The sequence below is a fragment of the Apis laboriosa genome, unplaced genomic scaffold (assembly GCF_014066325.1).
Source record: "Apis laboriosa isolate Shangri-la unplaced genomic scaffold, ASM1406632v1 scaffold1321_cov151, whole genome shotgun sequence".
Lineage (NCBI taxonomy): Eukaryota > Metazoa > Arthropoda > Insecta > Hymenoptera > Apidae > Apis > Apis laboriosa.
In genome coordinates, this window is record NW_025221248.1 from 2,224,953 (window position 1) to 2,243,002 (window position 18,050).

At 34.6% G+C, this 18,050-nt stretch overlaps 1 protein-coding gene across 2 annotated transcripts in view; it reads right to left on the reverse strand.

Annotated features, from left to right (window-relative positions):
* The window catches only part of LOC122720764 (cilia- and flagella-associated protein 298), an 87,763-nt gene that overhangs the window by 19,892 nt on the left and 49,821 nt on the right, over window positions 1-18,050 (reverse strand). The window contains exons 1-2 of one of the 2 annotated variants that reach the window (XM_043947717.1): window positions 10,645-11,186; window positions 5,876-6,208 (exon numbers count right to left, since the gene is read on the reverse strand). The exons of the other annotated variant lie outside the window; for it this stretch is intronic. Of the exons in view, the coding sequence (XP_043803652.1) occupies window positions 5,876-6,080 (205 nt within the window). The 5' untranslated portion in view covers window positions 6,081-6,208; window positions 10,645-11,186. Of the gene's footprint in view, window positions 1-5,875; window positions 6,209-10,644; window positions 11,187-18,050 lie in introns of those variants that run through there. 2 annotated transcript variants of the gene reach the window in all.

Sequence of the window (18,050 nt, forward strand, 5' to 3'; positions counted from 1 at the left end):
ATACTCGTGTTGATGTTGATGGTTAATTCGAATCGTTAACTAACCATGATTGCAAGGCTGCTCTCGCGTAGGGGGATGAATGTAATCTAACTTCGTGCATTTTCTTCCTTGAACAAATTTGCCCTCGTGTTCTCGGTAAAATCCTATTACGAGATATCTAATAATCTTGGCTGGTAATTATCGTTATCACTTGTCCAATTGCAGTTGAGATGCCGAACAACATTATCATCGAATGACAAACGTTTTGAATCTTCAATTAACGAGATAGTGAAAATTGTAGAATATATTACGAAACTATAAAACGTTTCACAATATTTCAATAATTTAAATTTTTAATCATCTTTCGTACAGTTGTTATATTTTTTATGGAACTCGTTTCAATAATTTTTTTATTATGCATTAACGAATGAAATAAATATATATTCGAGGATTCGAATGTATATGCACAGACACGTTTAAAGATACATTTATATCAGAAAAATTTATATCAGATTTAACGAAAAAAAGTTGCAATTTAATCAAGTGAATCATTTGAACGAGCATGAATAATAGAGAAGATAAAAAGTGCAGTATAGAGTGAGAGAATAGGAAACCATAACAATTAATAGAATATGAAATAGTAACGGAGATCAATATGATGATATATATATAATGTTCAGAGAAACGAAACTCATTCACACACATATATACATATATGTAACAATGTTGGGAGAGTTGGGAATTGCAATTTAATGCACGTGTACTCATTGTGAAATCATTTCATTATGTATTTTAAAAAATGGGACGATATATTTTAAATAATTTAATTTTGTAAATTTGATGAATTCAAAAGTATTAAGAAAAATTTAAAAGTATTTGTTAATTTATATTTCACATTTCGCAATTACATTAAATTATAACTAATTAATTCAGAATGAATTAACATTTTCCAATAATTAAGAGAATTATTATGTTTAATTATTAGTAAAAGCTCTTAATAGAGCAATTTTTTTTAGCGAAATATCACTTTGAAGGGTTGAAATCAACCTTAAAAAGTTTTAGTATTTTTAAACACGACTTTGTAACGATGCATGATAGAGGAAAAATTTTAAAACGTCCAGGTTTTAATACTCTATCTCTATTGTAAAAAAAATAATTTAGAGCAAAATTATATTTGAAGGATAAAAAACAGCATAAAAACTTCAGGACTTGATTTTGGCCGATCTTTTGCGAGATTTTCTGCCAAAAAATAAATATATCATATAATATAATTCATTATACTCTACACATACACATAAATTTTCACTAAAATTTTCATGTATTATTAGGTAAATGAATTTTTTCTTAAAACTAACGTATATTCATATATTACAACAAAGTTGAAAAGGAAAAACCTTCTCTTATTTTCTCCGATTATTGCAATCAATTCCAAATTTTTCCAAAATTTTTTTCACACGTTTAATAAACTAATCCTTCCAACTTCTGAAACCAACTCTTCGAGTTGTTGCATTCAATTTGAAAAAAAAAAAAAAGAAAAAGAAAAAAAAAAAGAAAGATTTTAAAAAGATGTGTCAATACTTTTGAGAGCCACTGTACATAACCCCGCATGTGCATCTCGAAGCAGACGTCGGAACACTCGATCGTAAGAGAATACCTGCAGCGTATACGGCCGCTGGCATTCGACAGAGGACCTGAAGTGTAAGCACGAGGGTGACGAAAGAGGGAACACAGAGAGTGTAGGCACAGGGGTGGGCACACGTTCAGATTGCTCGAGACCGGCTCGAATACCGGCTGTGAATACAAAGACACCAGTTGCGTCGATCTTAGCCCTCAGTCTCCGTCTAGTGCCTCTTTAACGGCGCTATTACGTCGATATATCGATAACGTCGTCGTTTACCGAAGTTTCCGGGGGACGAGCACAATTTGCAGACCCGTTTCTTGTCGCGATCGTTCGCATCGATACGTGTACGGATTCGAGACACGCATAATTTTCCGCCGACGTGTCTAGACGTTAATTAGAGGGTTACCGGAACGGTCTCTGTTCGATCGAGACGAAGGAACGATATATCAACCCTTAACGATCGTTTCCAATGCAATGCGGGTGATGATTCGAAGGTTTAAGGAATAATTGAAAGACCGTAGAATTGGAATTTTGTTTGTTTTTTTTTTTTTTTTTTTCTTATGGCAAAGAACGATGCTTGATGAAAGAAAGATGGAATATCAACCCCTAACAGTTATTAATGAGATTGAGAATAACTTGAAGATTTGAGGAATTATTGTACAATTGGAATTTTGTGTTTGTCAAGAGTATCAATCCTTAACAATCGTTTTCAATGCAGTTAAGGATTTTGAAGGTTTGGAGAATTATTGTAGTCTGTACAATTGGAATTTTGTTTTCTTAAGAATGATGTTTGGTCAAGAGGAAAGAATATCAATCCTAACAATTTTTATTTCAACATCTTCAAGTATTTCAGTATTTCTCATGTATTTGTAACTCATAGCAGCCAGATTTCAATGAAATTTTTAATGCAATGATATAATTGTATATATAAGTGATATAAATTTTATATTTTTACTATAATTTATTCTCTATATAACTTATATTAACATGCTATTATGAATATTTTTAGAAATTTGATTGAAGTTTAGAAGTATTATCATCGATAATAAAACAGTATTTATAAAGGTATTTTAATTATAATAAGTTTAATTTATATACAATAATTTTAATTATTGTTATTACGATTCTTCTTTATTAAAATTTATAAATAAGCAACCTTGTATTTATAATTCAGCAAAAATTGATCGAATGTTTTATAACGATTAAATATTCAAAGAGGTCAGCAAAATGATGCGTTTTCAATGGCAATCGATATCGTCATCCGTAAATATCTAAACGAATTATTTACACAAACATCAAAATAATTTTCATATCATTCAAGCATTGAATTATTTATATATATATATAAAAAAAGAAATCTCGATGAAAGATCAACGATGATACATTCGTTTATCACGACTCGAAAACACGATTTTCTGGATAAAAAAGGTATAAAAAAGAGGATTCGTACGGTTATCGAAACATTGTTAAAGAGAATTATAACTGTCGCGTAGTTTTTCAACACGTAGTCGAAAAATTTGATTGACGGCATTGAACGTTGGCTGCTCCGTCACACGAAGTTTCAACGTTTCAACAGCCCAGAAACCTCTCCCGACCTATCGACCATTTCTCCCTCTCGTTTTAACCCTTCTATTTAAATCTTGTTTCCATGAAAATCAACACCGGTGTATCTGTTGAAAATACAGACAGAAATCTCGAATTTAAATGGAACATTGATATCTTGTTCTCCTTACTTCGATTAAAATATGTTTGTACATTTCATGCGAGAATAATTTGAAAAAAAATTAAAGAATCCTTTAAAAAGTCAAAAAGTTTGGTTTTGGTTTGAATTTATTTCTTTATAATGTTTTAATGTCATTTATTTTGTTAATTTTTAATTGTTTCATATCATTAAATTTTGGTCTTTATTGGCCGATTATTTGCTTATTTTTCCCTTAATTAATTCGATATGATCGATGTTCTATATTATTTCTATTTTTAGAAATTTATTTCTATTTTAGAAATAAACAGATATATAGAATGGATATAAAGTAACTTTATTTTTTCTTGTTTTAAAATGAAAGGATCGTTTACTTTTTTTTTTTTTTTCCATACTATTTGTTCTTCCTCGCTCTTTTTTTAAAATCAAGTGGGCGTTGTAACGATGTAAATCAATAAGGCAACACGGCAACAGTTATAAAAGCGTATAAAAATGACACGCCGTCGTTAACGGTTATGGGGAATAATATTTGCCTACTCGAGATACCAAACGCTTGTTGAAATGAATAATCGTCGGTAAGAACACCCACAGACCGATTTGCATAAATAGCGTTACGATAACCATTTCTCTTGAAGAGATATAATATTTCGTATTTGCTTTCGATTGCTTCCATTCCATATCTCGTTGGACGAATCAAAGTATTAATTTTTTTTTCCTAATTATTTTTTCAACGAATACGAGATCCATCGTTCCGAAATGAGACAAAAATAACTTCAACGTCGTGCCACCTTTTCATAAAACGTTCATAAAACGTCACGTCCCCTTCGTGGATACATTTTTGTCTCTTTCTTTGAATAATCAACGAATAAAAAAAAATCTTTCTCTCTCTCTCTCTCTCTCGACTGTGAATCCGAAATCGTACAATTTGAATATTAAATTAAATGTCATTGCCTCCGACACGGGATATTAAATTCGTCTGTCTATCAAAACAGTCCTCGTTATACGACTCCGCTCGAAATAGTTTTCTCAATCATTCATGCAAATCGTATATTCCGAGGGTGACCCTATTTCGTGAATTGGAACGAATCGATTTATACACTCCTTCTACGCATATCCCACCTTTACTTGGGATTAAAACGAAATACATATTTTCGATTCTATCTCACAGTTCTGTCGTGTTTCTGATTCTTGGATAGATAAAAAAAAAAAAAAAATATGTAAATTCGATAGATTTGTTGAACTTTTGAGAAGATTGTACACGAGGAAAAATTCGTATATTATTTTCCTGATTTTCTTAACGAATTAAAAGATGTATATATGTATAAAAGGATATTCAATTTCTTTCTATTCATGACATTCCATGTTGGAATGGAAATGGAAATTAATTGCGAACTTTGCAGTCTTGTTAAACTGTGGTAGAAAGCTTTAATTGGAGACAATTTCATCGAAAGCTTTCTATCTTGTTGAATTTAATTAATTCATAGATCGATTTTGCTTCTAATTGGTCAGATTAGTTATCATTCATTGGTTGATCGTTTCATAAAGGATTAACGAAATTATGGTTTGACATTAAGAAAATAGAAATATTTCCTTCGAATATGTCAATATATCATTGAATAATGTATAAAGAGTCGTAAATAATTAATTATCCTTTAAATAAATTATTTTATACGAAGCATTTTAATCATTATTATAATATTTATATTGCGAATTATAAATATTTTGATGCGAAATGTGAAATATAATAAAATTGCATAAAAGAGAAATATTTCTGATGTTTGATATCAACTGATATCGTGCATCTTTGTTAAAGCAAGTACAGTATTATTCCTAATACTCTTTTACATTGCTTAATGCACATCAAACATACAATCAGTACACATACAGCTACGTGATACTCACACCATCGAACACATATATGAGGAATTATCGAGAAAGTACGAGAGAGTAGAAAAATAACGAGTATAAGAGAGAAACGGATTCAGTCATCAGAGCATCGCTTTGAAAGAATTTACAAATTAATGTAATGAAACGTATTGAAATGGGAAAAATTATACATTGTTAAAAAAAATTCCATGAAATATATGAAATTAAATAATACATATCCATTATAATAATACGAAATAAAGAAATTCATAAAAGAATTAACAGGACTATCAACAAAAGCCTGAAATAATCTCTTAAAATTTACTATATCCAAACTATTCTCAACATAACTAACAAGACAATAAACTTCCATCTTCATCTCAACTATATTCAAAAGAAATAAAACTAAATCACCACATCATTATATTGAAGTATATATCGAATAACACGTATAGAATCCAAACAAAACGAAACAACTTTCAAAGACTCGCATCTTTCCAAGACTCAATCGATTCAAACTTCGTAAACACGAAAGGTGAAGGAGAAAGATAATCTGGTCTCTAAGATAGTAAAAAGTGGTCTTCTAACCGAGAGAGAAAGAAGAAGGGGTGAGGGAGGGAGGTTAGGCTCTCATGCAACGACACAACGAAAGCAAAACACCGATCGGACGAAAGAGGTTTGACGATGTTTGAGATGCGACGATTGTTCACCTCTCCTTGACTCAACGTAGGTAGTGATACACTCGGCTGGCCGAGTGTCGAACTGCATGAAGATGGTGGTGAAGGCGGGGTCGATGACGAAGGGGACCAAGAAGAGGAAGGCAAAGAGGCTGAAGGTGCTGAGGAGGATGAAGAACGCGGTCGTGTAGAACAGCAGCTTCTGCAGGAACGTCTGCTTCTCCTTTTCCTCCGCCATCTCGGAGAACAAACGGCAGTGCTCGTTTCAGGGATGCACCTAGTTGACGTCGTCGTCTTCGTCGTCGTCGTCGTCCTCGGCGTGCTCGCTGACCGTCGTCACGTTGGACGTCGATGAGGCGAAACGATCTGCGAATTCGTCTCGTGTTTCACACACCCCCAACCACCCCTTTCTACCACTTTGTATCGCGTTTCAAGTGATCGAGCTTTCTCTGTCCACCGCTTGACACGGCTTTCGACCGGTTTCCGATAGATTTAGAATTGATCGATTGAATATATTTGATCCCTTCTCGAGTGCTTTTATCTTCTAGGACAGAATTCAAGAAAGTTTTTAGAAGGGAGTGGATAGAAAGATTATCCTTGAGATAATACCGTCACTTTGTTGTTAGATGTTAATTGATCGAAGTCAAGATGTTCTTTGAACTTTTAATCAATCAAGAATTTATCTTGATTGGTTTCGTAAAATCTTAGAAGAAGGAATGTGTATATATATATATTGAACTATAAGAGAACACCGAATCGAATTCTTTCTCTCTTGTTTCCAAGCAAGATTTATCGAGGCGCAATAAAAATCCAAAAGTAATTCCTACCGTGACTTTTCACTTTGTACAAGTGATTCCTATATTTCGATCCTGGTACAGTTTGAAACGGAGCTTTCTATATTGGGATTCAATAAATCTTCCTAGAAGCTGTGCAATATCGATTACGTTTTCAAGATCTACTCTGCTCGAATATTTCTATAAGCAAAATATTATTGTTTTGATAAATGTCAAAGGAAACAAAGAAGAATATATAAGATCGAACATAAACAAATCTCTTGCAATATTAAATTTTAATCAAATAAATTTAGGAAGAAATTTGGAATACCTCTTATTATCTTGCAAATGATGGGCAAGCCTCTGTTATTCTCGAATTATCATTCGCGACTCCAATCCTCCATTTATCCAAAAGGCACGTGCCAATTTCATAGTATTAGCCGTAAGAAATTACCATAACAATGAAGCAACGACGCGATACGCGAGCTTTCCATTCACGTCCTCCATAATAGAGTCCGTGGATTAATTCTATTTGGATCTCGTTGTGCTGGAAACTTTTACTGGTGTTTCATCTATCGAGACGTTGCTTTTTCGGGAAAGTTTGATTCGGGCCGACAAAGTTCAAACGAGTTCCACGAGGAACTCTTTCAACGGAATGGATTTCAAAGCTTCGACGAAGCTATACGACGAGATAAAAAAAATTTTCTCTGTAATCGAACGTTCTATGAACTCTTTTTGGTTTCTTCAACGCGTTAAAGTATATGTAAAATACATTACGTACTGTGTAATAAATAAAAAATTCAATCGAGGAAAAGAGATTTATTAAAGTATTATTGTCACAAACGAGATTTTAATCCTACAAACGAATAGAAATCCAGTTAAAATCTTTATAAAGAGACGATTTATAAATCAACGCTTCGAAACATACAAAAATTATTTCAAATTATTTCATCCTGCAAAATAAATAACAAAATTCTATAAAAATAGAGATAGTTTGTAAATTATGGTTAACAAATGAAATCAGGAAGATTCTATGGCTCGAGATAAGACGAAAGACAAGAATAATGAAAATTGTTTGAAAAATTTTCAAATACAAGTGAAATTAATATATGAAATTATAAACTACTTGAAGAAAGTTATTCTAATAAAATCAGTCTCTTTAAATTTTCCAAATAAAAAAAGTTTCCAATAAAAAAAAAAAAGAACTCGACGAATACTCAACGAAAATCGAATCAATCTAAGTCTCAGTCAAGAGGAAGAAAGAAAATGTCACGATTCACACTTTTATAAATTTCCATTGGTGAATCTAATAAACTTCCCTCGAATCACGAATGATTTCCACATAGAAAGAGGCGAGTGTTTCGTGAATGACAAAACGTGGACAGTGTTTCTCAAAATGACAAAACACTTATCGAATCTGAAACGACTCGCGTATCTCCACGGGCGTAGCCTGTCCTTAAAATCCTTCGATAAACGCCCTGCGTCGCGCAAACTCCTTTTAACAAATCCCTCGAGAGAATCTACCAAACACGTCGTTCCATCCCCTCCCTCTTTTCCTCTCTTTCTCCCCTTCTCTCTCTTTCTCTCTCTATCTTATTTCCTTATCCTCCGCCCGTTCACTCTCGCTCACAGGCGAGTAACGGAAGTTTAACTACACTCGACGGTTCCGCGCACTTTGGGCCGCAAACTACGGATTTGTTTTATTGGATTGCCCTGATTTACGGAGCGCTAGCTTTATGGAGATAAAACTTAGAAGCTTTCGCGTGGCTAGGTCTCTTCCGCCCGCGAGTTTCTGCTTCCATCTGCTTCTGCTTAAATGGGGTAAGCATTATCTGGACATTTATGATGATCGCTATTTATAAACTTCTGGGAAGAGAGATGGTCGGCGGGCTTCGAAGGGATCATGGTATGGCAAGGGGATGTTGGAGATGGTTTCCCTGCTCGTGATTGTAGTGAGATAGCGATGGTGAAATTAATAATGAAGAGGATTAATAGGTTAATTGGGAGAAAGTTCATTTATTTCCTTTCGTTTCTGAGGATTGTGCAATTTTTTTTTTCGTTTATCCGGTTAATTAAACGTTTCAAGAATTTACGTTGGATTTGTTAAAATGTTTGCTCTTTCATAGAAGCATTAAGTAGAAAAGATTCGAAACTTTAATTTCTCTAATATCGTCCAGCTTTTTAATTTCAATAATTTTCTATCGATAAAATTTTAAATATGAACAAATATCAAATAGAATAAATAGATATTCATGTACTTATATATCTTTTCTTGAGAAAAGAAAGGATACTTGACAAAAAGAAGGGGAAATTATTTACGAGATATCTTAATAACGGTAACAAGAAAACGTCTAAACTGTTCTTTTGTCACGTTCAAAAGAAATGTACAGGATATGTTATAAAAAATATAAATATATTCGTATTATCGAAAATAACATTTTTCCTCGTTCCTCGTGAATTTTCGGTTTGCAGTGCAAAGAAACTAGATTTCACGGCCACAAAGTGCTCTGTGCTCCTTTATTGACTCGACGTGCCTCGTGCCGGCAAGTTACGTCAGAAAAAACTCAAGCTAGACGCAGAGAGAGGAAGAGAGAGAGGGGGAGGGGAGAGAAAGAAAGAGAGAGAGAGAAAGAGAGAGATGGCTCAAAGGAGTGTTTTGTGTGAAATCATCCTCATCGGTGTCCTTTGTCATTTTACATTTTTGCCCACTTTCATACGGCGACTGCCTCGCAGTGGAAAAAGAGAATTCCAAGTTTATATTTAGATCTTCTACAACTTTTTACCTTTTACCGCAACACTTATTACACGGACGAGTCATTATTTTAACGTTCCCTTGACACTGAAACTACCAAGTACCACAAATTTAGAAATCCCTTTTACGAACGATAAAGAAAGTTTTTCACGGTGGAAAAATTCATCGAATTACGTTAACCCTCTTCTAATCACCGTTTAAATAATATCTGCAATTTTATCTCGATTCGATTTCAATTTTCTCTATCGTAAAATTCGAAGTGACGAAACGCTCTCAAAAAGTCTCTGTTTCAAATTTCTAACGAGAAGTCATATCGAACTCGATATTTTTCCCTTCGTAGGAAAACTCGCACTACTCGATCCAGAGATTTGGATTACGACAAGCCCATTCTCAGCCCGGAATGATCAAATTGTCCCGCGCCAACCCTTTCACGACAAAGGAGCGAGGGTTGGGAGGGGGGAGGAGGACGGTTTGCATTTACAAAGGCACTTGACGTAAATCAACACGCCTCGCATTAACTGTCCACGTTGATTACGAAAGGATCCAATCTGCGAGGGGATGCGTCACCGTTCGCAAATGGAAGCAGTCAGGCCTGCCTCGTTAACCAGCAATTAGTACATGCACGGGTGTTCTTTTTTAATTCGCGAGTTCGCGCATCGGTTCCCCCCTCCTCCCTCCTTCAGTTGGCCTTTCTCAATGGAGGAGGATCTCGAGTATCCTTTTCAACGACGGAAATTTAATTGAAGATTTTTCGACTCTGTCTCTTGTTGGATTTCCAAGTATTATCGGTATTTTATATTTCTAGGGGACGAAGCCACGTTTCTTTGACTAAAGAGTCAAAAGAGAAGTTTTTGATTCAAGATTCCCAACCCCCTTTCTTCACGTGCTACCGAAAATTCATCCCTCTTTGGAAATACGAGGGTCATTTAACAGAGACCATCGTTCGAAACTGGGCCAATCATTCTTAAATATCTCGCGTCTCTTTGTTTCTACTCATTCCACTCGTGCTCGACTATTATTTATCTATTATTAGACAGAAACGTACGTGGGATTATAGATAGATAGCGGTAGGTGTACGCGACACGGTTTGAATCGCGAACCACGACCACCATCACCACCCCCTGACCCGTCCATTCTCTACGAAGAAGCTCCACAAGGCTGGCCCCTCGATACGATATCTCCATCACCAAGAAGGAGATTTCAGAAGAGAAAGCTCGATTGCTTCCGCGAGTAAAAAAGAAAAGAAAAGAAAAGAAAAGAAAGGAAAGGAACTGTACCCCCTATGAAGAAGAAGAGAAATCGTCGGGGCTCTGCGCCCTCTTCCTGTGCCCCCGCATCCTGTCCCACCTCCTCCTCTTCCCGCGTTCCTCGCTCACACAGGGCCTTTTCCTCCCTCCCCGTCGCTCTTCGTCTTCGCCTACTTCGCCGCACTATGTCACACTGTCCACCCCCGTGCACATTTGTCGCGCGATCTCGCGAACCACCGCGCCTCGATCGAACCCGCTTCTTTCCCTGAACCACACAGCTCTGGCCTTGTAAGATAATCGGAGAGAAGAATAGGCGGGTTCGGCTTCTAACTTTCTCAGTCCACTGGTCGTGGCTGCCGCCTCATGGTCGTCGTTCCTTTTCGCCTATTTTCCTCTCCACTCCCTTCCTAGCTCCTCTCTTGATCCCTCTCCCCGTTACGATCCCCGACGTCGATGACGATCGATTGCCAAGATCTGCCTCCTCGATCAGACTCGAGCTGCCATTCGAGCTTCCATCGGCGAGGTTCACACACGACACGGTGACACGGAATGTACGGTTGTACCGCGGGAAATTTTCGTCCTGGCCGCGGCGCCGACGGATGCCGGGCTACTGCAGTCGGTCGAGCTTTTGGGCGAGCTTATTTTCGAGCGACGACAGCGCCACAGTGGCATCTGGTGGCATCGACCGCCGCCGCCGCCGCCGCCGCCGACGCCGCCAACCGACGCTCAAAGCCGACACCAGGGCGTCCCCTGCCTATGTGCCTCGTCTCATCCTCTACGCCTTCCTGCTTCTTGTTTTCACGACCTTGCGCTTCCATTGTCACCCGCCGTTCTTTTTTTTTTTTTTTTCCTTTCCCCGTTTTGTTTTCTTCCACTCCCTCGTATTCTCTCCCTTCATCTGTATCGCCTGTTACTGGTGTCAACGCGTACGAGCGAAGTATCTTGGGATGAAATATCGTTTGGATAACGTTAGAGATATCTCGCGTTTTTTTATTTTTTTTTTTTTTTATTTTTGGCGCGAGATTTTATTGCTTGGTAGAAATCAGTCGCAAGGTGTGCAAGAAGATGTAGTTAACCGAGGTAAGGAATGCGTTGTATTTTTAGAAATAAATTTTTCTTATTTGCCTGTTATCTTTTAAATTTGTTTTTCTATTGTTTTTGGAAATGAATCTAATTTTAGTGAAAATTCCATTAACAAGTGCTTTTTTCTTTAAATTATTTTATGCATATTTTGAGAGTTTAAGAATTTAAGGATGCAAAAAATCATTTGTGAATTTGTTTATACTTCTTCTGGGATGACTTCCTTTTAAATTTGTGAATCTTCGATTTGTAAGATTCAAACAGAACGATAAGAATTATAAGTAGATCCAATTATCGAAGCTTTAATTCCTTAAGCAAGATTTTCCATATATAAAAATCGTGGAAGGATCGATCGAAAGACAATATTCGACGGGAGAGAGCCATAATAATATCGTGATTGAAGTTAAAGAGATGTTATTTCTCGTAACTCAAGACCGGAAATACATTTGGTGGAACTGGTTTACCAAGTTTCGCGATTTCGTGAAAACATTCAGCATGATTTAACGCCAACCCATCGCGGTTTTGCTCGTGACCATTCCAAATGATTCATTCCTCAGACATTGCTATCTATCCTCTTAATAAACGCCCACGTTTTTTGTCTTTGAAAGGTCGACAAAATTTGTGGAATTTCGGTTGTTTTTTTTTTTTATCGGTTTGGTAAAATACCAGGCTAATTTGCATATAGACGACCAAGTTCATTGGAAATTAGCCAAGATATTTTAATAGATGTCGGATGTTTAAGGTCGTATTACAACGTGCTTATCGATAGCCGGCCATTGATGCTTGCTAATTTACATAACACCACTGCAGGGATTAGATTGAACCGTGGGTAGGAAATTATGCGATTGGACAGAGTCGAGAATATGTTCTGGAGGAACGATTAAATTCGGGATAAAATTAGCAAAGGTAAATATAAGTGAAAAATTATTGAGAAAAATTTATTGCTAAAAAAATTTCTTAAATGCGAGAAGAAAAATCCATCAAGCATAAAACTCATGCAGACATCACATTTCACGAGATTACTACACGATGAAATCTGCAATGAATCTTTCACAATCTTTTTGAATGAATTGGAAATTTGTTTGGATCTTCGTGACATATAACAAGATTAATATCTATTAGAATTAAAAATAACAGGATTGAAATTTAACCGAAGACGCTCCGTGAAAATCTGCAAGAGGCGTAATATCTCTCGAAAATATGATTCGATAATGAGACAAGTTTTTATCTTTTGGATTAAAACGAGTTGAAAGAAATTGGAAGAAGGAAAATTGTCCAAGATCGCGCATGCAACCCTCCAGGGTTTCCCTAATGACCTAATGCTGATGCAGCCCTGGAGCCGCGGGCAGAAACCAATAAGAAAGAAACCGGTCTAGGAGGGAGTTTGGAACAGTTGTAAATCGTATAACGAGGTTAGCCCGATGCTCCACGACGAGCCTGAGAAATTAGTTTGTCCGGCACTGTAAATCGATCTCCCAGGAATAGCGTTTCACTTATGGACCATTTATATAGGAATCTTCATATTAATTTGATTGTCCGCCGATAACACGATGAAACTATTGAAACACCACTTGAAAAGTGAAGGGAAATTAAATGTTAAATTATGGAACAATTATATTCGCTATCCTCGGTCAGTAAAAGTTCTTCATTGCGTTTAACATTGTGTGAAATGAATTTATCAGTAACTAAATTTCATATGGAATGTGTTAAAAATAAATATTATAAAGGATTTTTTATTTTTTTGAGATTACTTTTGAGAGAAATAAATTATAAAGATAGTGTCGAATATAATAAAACAATCACAATTGGACGAACAATTTATTGTTATTGTTTTATTTTGTAAACTGATTAAGGACGGTAAATAATACGAGTAATATTTTGTTTCTCCTGAGAATTAATTGCGAATTCTCGGTTTTGGAATCAGTGAAATGTGTAGAGATTTATATATATTATAATAACCGTTTTATAATTCTATAATTGTTACATAATATAATAAATTACACATTCCGCATCCGCACAATAATAACGGATATAATTAGCAATATTCGTTATAATTTGTCTTTAAAATCTTCAGGAAATAAATTAATTATACAATTATCAATCAAATATATTTCTATCAATTTCAATTTCTTTTTATCATATCGTAATCAAAAACATTTATAATACTTCAAATCTTCATCAATATACTGAAACTATGATAATATAACTTATCTTTTCTGTTCCTTTAAAAATACCTTTAAAATAAATATTTTACTTGTAATATTTCAAAATCATTGTTAGAACTATCGATATTGCACACAAGATCAAAATCTTCTTATCACCATGTACTAATTACTTCATAAGTCAACTACTTTGGCATCGTGATATATAAGTAATATTTATTCTTAAACTAAAAATAACCACGATAAATCTCCAAACATTTCACCGAACATGGCAAACAAAATGAGAAACAAAATGTTACTCGTATCATATCATTCACCGTTCTTAATCACTTTACAAAAGCCAAAGTAAACTCATCCTGAGCATCGAAACGCGGTTGTATCACGATATCACGGCTACAAATTTCTCAGAATTACCGATTTTCCCCGTTGTTTCAAACTCGAGAATTATTCCATGCGGTTAAAACATAGCCTGATCATCGTAACACGCGAATCGTATCGAACCAGTTCCAATGTGACGATGAAACAATTCAGTTGATTATCCAGTTCTAGCCACTATCATTCTCTCTTGATTAAATAATGCCATTTGGCATGGGTGACATTATCTTATAGTCCCTATCAAAGATTTCGTAAATCTCGTAAAACTTATTTTGACTAATTATAATTTCATCCTCCCTCATAACTATTGTCCCCTTTCTCAATCATAATCTTATTTTCAATTAAATGTTCAATATTCAGTTAAAAAATATTACAATACGTTTATATTATTGAAATCGGTAATTTTTCAAAAAATTTTATTACAGGATCGTCATAATACGCGATATAAATCATTCAATTATTGTGACGAATGAATTCAATTTCATCGATAATCATCGAATCAATGACTAAGCTTGGAAAGGATTCTTGAATTGGAACACAAGTTTCTTTCCTGACCGATAATTTTTCGTTCTAAGGGAAGGCTTTCTACTCGTCGTTCGTTAGCACTCGAATATCAAGTGACTAAGTGTTTAGCCTCTAACAACAGGTCGACTAGATCGATGAAAACAAGCGGATAGGATGTTGCACTTTGGGAACAATGTCGTAACGAATCTTCTCCCGATGATCCACCTCACCTTTTAGTATTGAAAGTGTAGTACACCCTCGAACTGCACTCGAACTAGCTACGTTTGTTTCTTTATTGATGCATACCGCATGGATAGAATACTCTTAACCTCTTGATCATTCCGTATATCGTTACCGTGTATATTCGTTTCCTCTTTTTCTTTATTCTTCTTCTTCTTCTTTTTCGCGACTTACGAAACCGTGAATCAATTTTTCTATAGAGTGTGGAATGCTGGTTGTGAAGTGACGTTAAAGATGATTAATGTATATTGTAAAAATGAAATCATTGGAATGATCTGTCTATGTATAAATTATATCGTTAATTTCTTTCATAAATTATAAATTAATTAACGATATGTTTGTTTTGTTATACGTTATTTTAATACAAAGGAAAATCGTAAAAAAAGAATCAGATTATTGAAGATAATTAATATAAAAATTGGATAATTGGATGAATGATTTATAGTGTGAGATGACATGCTAGTAGATATTTTCTTTAATATATAAAATGGATTCATAAAGTGGATGATATGTTCATTTTAATATAATGAAACGAAGAAAGAGTGAAATTATTGAAGATGATCAATATACAGTAAAAATTGATATGAACGAATATCAATAGAAGATAATTCTACGCATAAAAATAAATAAAAAATATAAAATAACTTTTTTTTATAAAAATTACTCTTCGAGAAAATTATATTTCATGACTAGACTATATAAATTGATTTTCAAAAAAAAAAAAAAGAAAACAAGAATTTAAAACTTCATTTCACCTATCAATAGTTTATTCGTATCTCAGTTAATTCAATCTTGATTTACTTAACGAAAATCTCAAATGGAAATATTTTATTTTTATATTTTTCGACCCATATAGAATCTCTCCATCGTTATATCATCGATATTCAGCTTGATAAAATAAATAAATTTTCCAATTATTATTATAAGAAAACATACGTACACTTTTTTCTTATTTACCTCATTCATTTTCTTTCCAAAGAAAGAGGAAAAATTCCATTAAATCAATTAACAAAGAATTAATCCTCATTGGATTCGTCGAAGAAAAAAAAAAAGAAACACAAAGATCCTGCCATTCTATTCCATCACAACAAATAACTCCTCAGCGTTTTCGAATAAACTGGACTAATGAGACGTACTTTCGCTGTTTATCCTTCCTTTCAACGTTCGAATATAATATTTAGAGAGAGAATGCACGATCGTCGTGTTCTCTTTTGCTCGTTAAACTGTCATCAAGTTTCATTCGTTCAACGAAGCGAGGAAGCTTATATATATATATTTGTTTATATTTGTTTACGTTAGATTATTTTCGAAGAATCTAATGGATTAACTGTAGTGAGAAAATAAGTCAACCCCCATTCTTCCCATGACAATTATTTCGAGGGATCCACGTATAAAGGAAACATGTGCTCGCTCGATCGTTCTATGCCAACTGCATAGAATATGTAAACAACGTGTTTGTTGCCCGTTAGCGTCAACTCCTTCGCTCGTTTCTCGCTCGAAACGTTTGCAAGTGGAAGAAATTGGAATCGTGAACCTTCTGATTCTGAATGTATATGCGTAGTTTTACAACCCACCCTGTTCTATCGTCCGTATTTCAAGAAAGTAATTGTTTGGTGTTTCGTGCTACGGCTGATCAATGTGACACTTGGATTACTATTGAAATTCCTTCTTACGTATATGTATATATACATAATGGTTGATTTTGTGATATAACCACGGTCGTAAAATTGAACGAGAAGCAAGATTTATAGATTTGAGTAGCGTAAACAAATCGAGAGAAAAGAAATTTAATGTATTTTCTATAAATTTTCTTGTATGGCAAAAGGATATATACTTGTATAAAATTGTATTACGTATAAATGAAATTAATTAAATTTACTTTTGCATTTTTATCTTATTCTTAGAGTACTCGATGCTAGTTTAGACAATGTGCTAGTTTTCGAATAAAACAGCCAGTCAACAATGCATTAAAGGCACGAAATTTCAGAATCATATCATCGTAGAACGATATGTTACCGTCAGTGTTATAACATGTGGTGTTTTATCGTAGAAACTCGTTCCACTATGGTGAAAGCTGTACAAACTCTGACTTCAGTAGTACAAGAAAGATACGGTCAGCCGAGAGTTTCCATAAGTAGAACGTGTTTACATAGAAAGGAGCAGACAAACAGAGAAGTTTCATTCATATTGAATAACATTTAAAATGTAAAATGGCATTTCAAGCAAATAATTTTATAATTAATTTATAAAATTAACATTTAAATTTTCATTTCTATCTACAACTATTTTCCAACTTGAATTAAAAGAACGAAATCTTTTTGGCCTTCATTCCGTTATCATGAATCACAGTCTTTCACTCGCTCTTTTCATTCGTTTTATATCTCTTCTTTTACCCGGCAGAGGGAATATCTTTTACGGTGTTTGATACCTCGAATCGATGCAGCGAGAGAATTCATTAAAGAATAATTACACAAAGAGTCATCTTCCTCGTCGATTTTATCCAAGGAAACTTGAACGAGCTCCCCTTTAATTATTTCACGGTGTACGAAAAAGAAGATTGGTTTCGGTCTAGAGAAACCAACAGCTTTTAAACTCTTTTGTTGGCCAATGAATCTTATAATTTGTACATGTTATAATTTCCACTTCTTTCAAAGGAATATTCGATACAAATGAAAAGAAGAATATTATTCTTGTAAAAATTATTCTATAAATCAAATTCTTCTATTTATTGTTAATCGCAAATCGAACATCAGAGATCTTTTTATTTAGACAAATACTCATTCGCGACAATAATTTTGTCTATTGACGTCATCGTTTCTTTTACAACAAAGATTCACGCGATCTCAGAAACAACCTTAACAAAATCAAAATTCCCGCCGATAAAATTTCGACGACACGGAAGCGGCAAGTGGCAGACAACTGTTCAGAACGCAATAATATAATACTGGCCGAAATTCCGTGCGCGACTCGCGACGAATCACGTACGTGGAAGTCAACAAGGCTTGTAAGCAAGAATGTCAGGAATTTTGGTAATAATCCACAATGAATTTCGAGTATTCGCCCCATAGCTGTTCG